The sequence below is a fragment of the Stegastes partitus genome, unplaced genomic scaffold, assembly GCF_000690725.1.
Source record: "Stegastes partitus isolate 25-593 unplaced genomic scaffold, Stegastes_partitus-1.0.2 Scaffold850, whole genome shotgun sequence".
In the NCBI taxonomy this organism is placed as follows: domain Eukaryota; kingdom Metazoa; phylum Chordata; class Actinopteri; family Pomacentridae; genus Stegastes; species Stegastes partitus.
This window is the reverse complement of record NW_007578581.1, coordinates 97,081-106,468: the sequence shown is the minus strand read 5'-3', so window position 1 is coordinate 106,468 and position 9,388 is coordinate 97,081. Positions and strand designations below refer to the sequence as shown.

Sequence of the window (9,388 nt, the reverse complement as noted above, 5' to 3'; positions counted from 1 at the left end):
TTTAGGAGCCAGTGTTGGATCCCTGGCCAAGTACAATATCACATTACAGAATAAATAATGTTAAATGAGAGAAGTTTTTCATCTTCTGTCTCAAAAAATGGACACGCCTCAACAATATCCATAATTTTAGTTAACTCGTTTAACTCTTTAGCTACTTTTAGCAAACTTTTGACTCCTATTGGCTTTCATCTGTCCATTACATTCAGCTGACTATCCCATTCGTTCATCCATAATAATTGAGTTTTAGCTGTTTACTCATTATATCAGCTAACATTTTTAACTTTTAGCCATACCTCTAGGTAACAATTTCAACCCTGTAATCACAGTTTCACCATTACTTATCTATTTTAAACATTTCTACATTCATTTTGATCTTTTAGTTCTGCTGCTTACCCATTCCTCTTAATTAACTGTTAACTTTTTGCTCAAAGCTGTTATGGCTCATTCAATTCTTTAATTAAATGGTAATTTCGGCTTTTCTAACAGGTTACTGCAGAAATACCCCTGGGGCATTTGCACGCCTTGTTAGGGACTCACTGCAATAGCTTAACCCAGCTAAAATTATAAATAGTTAAACTGAGATTTTTCTTACTCAGCTATAACATTAAAATCTTGCTTTTCTTATTGCGTCAATATGATGGCATGTCGTAATAGATCTGTTATGCCTAAAGTTTGTTTTGATCATACTCATTTTCCTTCAGATGTTGGACTCATACAGTTTAGTACCGCTAATTTTGTTTAAATAATGATTTCCATACTTCTTCCACAGCTGAAATTATGTAAATTAATGTAGATTTTGCTCATGGTAAGGTATTTTAAAGTGTTGTTTTTATTTTAATTATTATTTTCAGATCCCTGACAATTTTCAATGGATACTGAGCTGTGCAGTCACAACAACAAGCATTTATGCAGACAGACAAACAGACAGATGGATAGATAAGATAGATTCTGCTTCATTTGAGTGCAAAAATACAATTTTAAGGTAAATTTAGGTATGGTAAAGTTTGGTAAACTTCTTGCCGCAATATTTCTTTCACAGTGTCTTCGACATTTCCAAAGGCAAAACATGCATAGGAATCTGATAAAATGTAAATTAAGACCAAAGATCCACATGTGTGACTCAAAGTTCTCCGGACGGACCACCCCATTCCTGCCCTCAAACAGCCTGTCAACTCTGCTCAGGTTATGAAAGCAGAGTGCCCCTCTGATTGGCTGTTGCTGTAGAAACCTCCAGTCTCACTATCATCACTCCATCCCGCGGACCAATCAGCGAAGCCGCTCGGCCCCTCGACGTCAGTCTCCTCTCCTCTCGGCCAATCAGATCGCACCAAATTCCTTTACTTGACCCGGCCGTCCGCCTCGCGCTCAGGTAGACGGGACGAACCTCGGCAAGGTGAGTGTTTCCAGTTGTTGTGGGCTCCAATCTGGATCTTTAGCTGAATTTTTAGCTGCAATACCAAATATGTATTCGTTATTGAGGCGTATGAACACGACGGGACGCAGTATATCGAGCTACAAGTTCGGAAATCTCCCGGAAATGATATTTAGGCCCGTGTTCTGTTTGTGTTGTCTGTCGGTTTTTAAATTATTGAACACTTGACTTGGCCTGTTGGAGAGTGTAAGCACAGCAGCAACCTTTTTTTCGGCTTTGAAGTGTTTTAGCTGCCACCGTATTAGATAATATTAAGTTTTGGCAGCTGCTAGCGTGAATCACAGTGTAATATTAAACCGTATAAACACTTGCACACCAAGTCTGTAATTAGTGTCACCCTGCAGGACTGTATGGTGTTTTTAATTGTCGTTATTGTTAATAAAATGCATAATTGCACAACAACAAAAATAACGTTGTCATTTTAATAGGTTCCAGTGTTATGTGGTTTAAAAAAGAGCAAAGAGCCATACATTTCTGGTAAAATTATAATCAGTCCATATTGTACAACAATAGTGATTGATTGTCTTTAATTTTAATTATTTATTGCATGTTTAACAGTATTATCCCTTTTAATTCACGGTAATGAGGAACTGAATGTACTCAAATGCGAAAAAGTAATTGTGTTTTTTGATATATTTATACTCAATCTGTAGTCACATTGCAGAATAATGTTTATTCTAAACATATCGACTTATAATTTATGATACCCTGTTATATTTTGAGCAGTTTTTAATCTTAAAACTATTCTGATAACAGTTTCACTACATTAAATTACATTTTTTAAAGGCAGGAAATTAGATTTTAATCTTTGTAATTACTGCTTTTATAGACCAGCATTGCCAAGAAAAACATTTTCCTCTTAATTCTTGCCTTTTGATAGTCATAAGTACACGTAAAGTATTTGTAATGAGTTTGATTTCTGTGAGTTAGACATTTTAATCGTGTTTTTCTTTGGTATTTTTTAATAGTTAGTGTTAATATGAATTCTCAGCTTTGTTGTTGTTTTTTTTTAATATATGTAATTCTTCTGTCATATAGTATTAAGGACTGTTTAATTTATTAAATGAAAGAATAAACAGAAACAAATACTGAGGCGTGAACTAAACTGAGGGTGGAAAACAGAGTGGGGTAAACCAGACCTAATTCAGAAATGGAAGAAACTACAAGAAACCTCAGAAAAACTCTAAACATGCTAAAAGTGAAACTAAGGAAAACTGCTAAGTGTAAAGCTAAGCTAAAAACAACAAAAACAGGGATACTCACAGAAAAGGGGACTAAACTGAGGGGGGCAGACAGGCTCGGGGAATCCGGGCTCAGGTGAGAGCTGGGGAAAAGCAGGAGCAGAGCTGGTGGCAGGTATGAGTTGCAGGGGGGTCCAGGTGGCAGCAGCTCAGGAAAAGCAGGAAGGCAAGCTGGAGACCGAGCAGGACCGGCAGAAACACTAGGGATGAACGTCTATGGTCTGGCAGGGTGTGGAGGAATGAGCAGGGCTTTTATTGCAGGAGGTGGAAGATTGAGTGGAGGTGAGCCGATCTCCACTGCTGTCTCCAAAAGCTGCAATCAGACAGGCTGAGCATGGCTGGAGTGACAGAGGGTGAGCAAGGAGGAGAAAGAGAGGTCGAGAGGAGGGAGAAGAGAGGGAGACAGGCAAAGGCTGGGGCTGAGGCTGGGGCATCATGACAGAGACACAGTAACATGACTACATGTGAACAGGTATCATATATGTTCTTGAATTATGTCTAAATTTACACTGAGGAACTGTGTATATAAAACTGTGTCCCTGTCTTCCAGTCTTCTCTCCAGACCTGCACCCACTTCCCATCATCCATCATGGCAACGAACGGCACAGCAGACATCTTGAGCTCTGCCTATCTTGCGGTGGAGTACGTAGATGCAGTGCTGCCTGAAAACCCGTTCCAGCCCTCGCTGAAACACGCCTGGGGCTACATGCTGGACAACTACACCAAGTTTCAAATTGCAACCTGGGGGTCGCTAATCGTCCATGAGTTCATCTACTTCCTATTCTGCCTGCCTGGTTTTGTCTTCCAGTTCATGCCCTTCATGCAGAAATACAAGATCCAGCAGGTTTGTGTGTGTTTTTGTTTGTTGGATATGGTTTTGATTATTTAGTTTGAAGGAAATTTTCTCTAAATGATTGTGCTTGTTTTCAGGACAAGCCAGAGACCTGGGAGAAACAGTGGAGATGTTTCAAGATGTTGCTGTTCAACCACTTTTGCATCCAGCTGCCTTTGATCTGCGGGACTTACTACTTCACCGAATTCTTCAACATCCCCTATGACTGGGACTCTATGCCACGCTGGTGAGTGGAAGAACAATAAAACACTCTTAAATGTTAATCATAAAAATTATCTCGATAAAGAGTCAAGTAGATGAGGGTGTGAATGCAAAATACAGCCACTGGGCTTGACAACAGTGGTTTTGCTTTTCTAGCAAAGTAGCAGGTTAAATGTTAAATCCGTGTCTGTGATAACTGTGATGATGACATGAGTGTGTGGTCTTTCTTTCATAGTGTAGTTCTGTATAACTTTAAAATAATGGTATGACACTTCTGTAGCAACTATCTCTAAACAGACCCTATAAATGCTTTAATCAGTTTGCTTTGGAATGGAAATGAATCAGCCTCAAATGTAAAACATGCAAAACATTTTTGCATTCAATACTTGCAGTCATTCTTCTTGTTGATAAATAAAGAAATGACACATATATCATACGCCAGATAGACAGACGCTGATGAAGCAGTTAAACACTTTGGTTCGATGTACGTATGTGATCGGTGCCGTGTGTTTAGCAGCAAGATTACCAAAAATGATCAGCACAAATCTCATGAAACTTGGTGCAGAGGTGGTTAATGGGTACAAGAAGAACCCATTAAATTTTGGTGCAGATCTGAAGCACTTTTATTAAAATTCCCACGCAGGGCATTGGCCTTGGCAGATATGCTCTCAGAGTGCCCTTCTAGTTGAATTAAATGCGTAGGCCTGGAAAATATGGTTGGAATCAATACTGTGATATTCATAAGAACATTTTCCCATCATTGGTATGTATTACAACACAGTAACTTGATATAAAAGCACAGGAAAAATAAGTAATTGGTGTGCATTGCAGTTAAAAAACAAAACATTGCCTGCACAAAAAGCAGCTAAACAACTAGGTTTGTTCGTTTTTACTTCCAATTTCCTTTTTTATTTATCTCTTGCTGAAATCTCACCTTGAGCTATCTGGTCACAAGTCATCAATCCATGTCTGAATTGATCAGGAATTTAGACCTGAATGGTGTTTTGTTACATATACAACTGTTTGGTCTTTGAGCCTTCAAAAGGTTCCTTCATTCAGATCTTTCAGCTGGGATAATTCGGTGTGTAATATTTTGTTGCTGACCCTCTCTCCTGGTCTCCCCCTCCAGGACGTACCTCCTGGCTCAGTGCTTCGGCTGCGCTGTTGTCGAGGACACGTGGCACTACTTCCTCCATCGCCTGCTGCATCACAGACGAATCTACAAATACATCCACAAAGTCCACCACGAGTTCACTGTGAGTAAAGCACACAAGTGATAAGAAAAATAAACACAAACACCTGGCTTCCTGGTTAGTGTCTTTACTGAAGAGCTACTCATTAAACAAGCCGCTGTTCATTGAGTGCAAACACACATCGTGCGTCTCTGCTGTCCCTCAGTCTCCATTCGGGATGCAGGCAGAATACGCTCATCCCGCCGAGACTATCATCCTGGGTGCAGGCTTCTTCATCGGCATCATGATCTTCTGTAACCACGTGTTCCTCCTCTGGGCCTGGGTGGCCTTCCGTCTGCTGGAGACCATTGATGTGCACAGGTGGGACACAATCACAGCCTCCATGTACATGTGCCCACACTTTCTTATGTGTCTCCTCAGTAAGCTGGATCTCTTAGAAATAAATCTGTGTTTGAAAGAGAAAAGAAAACAAAATGTTGGGCTTTTGCACACATTTATTATAAGGATTTAAGAACTGCAGCTACATCACTGTGCACTAGGAAGTGGAACAGTAGTTACATGTGAAACTGCACACTTCAAATCCGTTAACTCTGTGACAGTAACTTGACCACTAGAGGGCCACAGAGAACACCAGATGTTACAGTTTTCTCAATACAGGCTCACTGCCACACATTTATGTTCCAGTATATGTTATATAATTACATGTTAATATTATATATGTGACTTTTTCTGTCGGTCTATAATTTATTTATTTATTTATTTTTTTTAAATTGTAGTAAAAACTTGATTTGTATGTCACGTTTTATGCAAAGATGCAGCCCTAAAAGCGCCATAGACAAGGTTAACCACAAAGATTGTTTACAATGATTCTCAATAAAATCCATACACCGCTTAATCCTCACTAGGGTTGCGGGGGGCTGGAGTCTATCCCAGCTGACTTAGGGTGAAGTCAGGGCTGTCACAGGGGTACACTCGGAGACAAACAACCAAGCACACTCACATTCACACCTACAGACAATTTAGAATCACCAATTAACCTCAACATGTTTTTGGACTGTGGGAGCAGAAAGATCCCGGGTGTCCTCACAGGGATGCGAAGTGGCAACCTTCTTGCTATGAGGCAACGGTGCTAACCACCGATCCACCTTGCAGCCCATAAAACGAATTGACAATAGAAAATTCAATTAAAGAACATGCGCTGAACATTTACATACATATACAGCATAAAGAACGTGGATGACCCCTAATATAAGGCTCAGAGACACTAGTATATATTCATCAGGAAGGCTTTTCATCTTTTATATTTTTAATTCAGCTTTATTTCTGTTTATTTTTCTCTGATATGAGCTGTTTTGATGAATAACTTTGCAACCTGCCTTTATAAATCTCTCAAAATATCATGTTGTTATTTATTGTTTTATGTTATTTTATGCAAAAGCAAAGTCTTTTATGAGATTAACAATAGAATCCTTTAAGCGTCTAACATGCAAGTCAAAGTCACAAAATGTAGAACAATACATAAAATGAGAGAGAGAGGTCAAATGTACAGAAAGAAATACTGCACAGCAATATAATTTTACAATATTATTTTTTTCCACTTGTGATCTTGATTTACATATATTTCTTGTGATCATTTGGCTTTGCTTGCCTTTTGTCACATCTTTCCCGTACAATAAAGCAAAAACTCACCTCAAAAATGAAACTGTGATAGTATGAAAAGTAAATTTAAAAAAGCAAATAGTAAGCTTTTGAATTGCCCCGAGGAGATAAATAAATTTATTTGAATTGAATTAAATGCAAGAGGCCTAAGTCACCAAGTGCAAATGTTTTCTGGGCACATTTTATAACCTTATTGTAAGTAGAAGGCATCAACTTGGGGACAGAAACAAAGTCAATCCATTATTTCCTCAGTATCACCTCTACAAAATCATTCTGTTGATTATTTTTCCTCTCCCTGTCTGAAAAGCATTTGTCTTGAGATGCTTGTTATAATTTAAACTATATATTTTTCTAATAAACAAAATGTGTTCTCTTTATTCCTTCCTTCTTCCCCATCAGTGGCTACGACATCCCTCTGAACCCGCTCCACCTGATCCCGTTCTACGCCGGCGCCCGCTTCCACGACTTCCACCACATGAACTTTGTGGGGAACTACGCCTCCACCTTCACCTGGTGGGACAAGCTGCTGAACACAGACAACCAGTACAACAAGTACATGCACAAGCAGGGAGACAAGAAGGAGCAGTAAACCACTCGGTCCTCATGTTCATATTAACACACACCTGTTCTGTCAGGAGGAGACAAGAAGCAGCGAGTCGTAAAGACACTCAGCGAGCACACAAACAGTGCCGCTGATCCTCTCTGAACACTTCATGAAACTCACGTACACGTCAAAGGTGTATGAAAAACCAATCAGCTGTGATTCTGAATCGGACTGCATGTTGACTTCAGTCCGCCCTCTGTGCCTTTCGATAGAAAAGAAGTACTGTTTGCTTTTGTCAACAGCTGCTGAATAAAAAAACCATCAACATTCTCATTTTGATTTATCACTTTGCTTGTCATCAGATGAAGAACGCCGTACCGTCTTGTGAAATGCTTCTGTGTATCTCCGAATCTCTCAGCACTTTAGCACTTCCTCTTGAGTTGATCTGAGTCACAGTGACACAGTCTTTACGTCCTGCGGTCGAAGATGCAGCTCAGTGGAAACTGTCTAAACGCAGCGCCGACTTCTGAAACAAGTCAGGCATGTTTGATGCAAACCCATGTAAAGTTTTGATGAAAGGGAATTGGCTCATACTCTAGGTTGTTAAAGCTCATGTTGTTTATGGCTGTAACAATGATTAAATGCTGTTTTCATTTTTACAAAAGGAAACCTTGATGATGTTCTGTTTTTTTTTCTTTCTGTTTTGTCATGTAAGAATAAAATATGTTCTAAAATTTTAACACGGGTTTGGTTGTGAGTTTGTCAGACGGGATCCTGATGTGTGCCTCTGAATTAAAAAGATTTCCTTTATTATTGAACATTAACAACAGTGTGGGATTCATATTAAAAATTAACACCACAATCTAAATCTGCTTAGTAGGTTTATTTTTTTATTTATTGTGTGGACACGCTATGGTGGGCTGATGGGGAAGTGGGATATATTAGGAGTATATGTTCTCCAATACCCCTTCTGCTGCACTGTGGACACACCCCTCCAGCTCCATCCAAACACACAGCAGTGTCAAGTCAGCGAGCAGCAGCACAGGCCAAACAGGAAGAGAGGCAGCTATTGATGAAGCCTGGCTTGGAAAAACATTGAATGACTAAATAAAAGTGCGAAGGAGCTGCAGACATCCCCCTCACTAGACAGGCATACAGTTCAACACAGACACTCCTAAATACACGCAGACACCAATTAGTAGCTCGTTTGATGTGTGCTGATCTTGTAAAGACTGATCTTATTTAATTTATTGACATATTAGTTGAACTAATTTTCATTGATTTGGTGGTGGGGCTGCAAGGTGCTTCCAAAATCTTCATGCAGTCATTACTGCCATCTTCAGTTAAGTGATGGACTTATTACTGTCAAAACCTCAGAAATGGACAAGCACATCTTGATATGAATTAATGAATAAAATCATTTATGGATTCTTAATGATTATATTCTTCACTTCAGTGTCACTCCAGGTTTAATTACATTTTACCAACATGAATGTTGTGAGGGACAAAACATGATGACTCGCAGGTTAATTCAAAAGTAGGGTTTTAATTTCACCTAAAAATGATAAAGTTACAAAAACCAATACGAATGTAGCCCATAAAAGAAGTCAAAAGAACAGAACTTAACTGAGGCTATCAGCAGCAAAATAACAGCACAACCCAACTACACTGATCTTAACAGGCCTCACAACTGGGTATATATATATATGTATGTATATATATACACTGGCTGATCAGGCCAGTTGCACATGATGGGGGGAACCTTAAACACCTACACCTAAAGTAACCACAAAAAGCTCAAAATAGTACAAATGGTCTACTTAATCAGAATAATAATAGTCATAAACAAACCCAAAATTCATCAAATTACCAGACACAAATCAAATGAATAAAAGTAAAATTTAAATCAAATAAACCCAGCCCCCCCTTTGAAGTGGCAGACACTTGGTATGGTCTGATTGGCAGCTCTAGTATAAAAGCCTGCTGCCTGAATCCAGCCAGATGACTGCAGCTGCAGAAGTTTTTTTTTTTGATGTGTTTTTGGATGTGCAATATGAATGTTAAGTGTTTCAACTTAAACTAAAGTGGTGACTGGGGTTACCGACATTCCTGCTATTGGATGCGAGTGTGACCATCACAGATGAATTATAGATAAGTTAGTGTTCTGGAAAGCATAAAATGTGCAGCTGTTTTAGAAAATGGTGGAAAAAAAGTTGTTGTTTTTCTCACTCCCAAGATCATAATTTCAACTTGCTTGTTTTGTGA

The 9,388-nt window shown here is 39.1% G+C and overlaps 1 protein-coding gene across 1 annotated transcript; it reads left to right on the top strand.

The window, feature by feature from the left end:
- Nucleotides 1-1,324: 1,324 nt before the first annotated feature.
- On the top strand, nt 1,325-7,863 carry msmo1 (methylsterol monooxygenase 1). The gene is made up of 6 exons (XM_008292980.1): nt 1,325-1,393; nt 3,224-3,517; nt 3,604-3,752; nt 4,857-4,983; nt 5,126-5,280; nt 6,979-7,863. Exons 2-6 carry the CDS (start codon nt 3,263-3,265, stop codon nt 7,166-7,168), a joined length of 876 nt encoding a protein of 291 aa, XP_008291202.1. The 5' UTR covers nt 1,325-1,393; nt 3,224-3,262; the 3' UTR covers nt 7,169-7,863.
- Nucleotides 7,864-9,388: the final 1,525 nt, after the last annotated feature.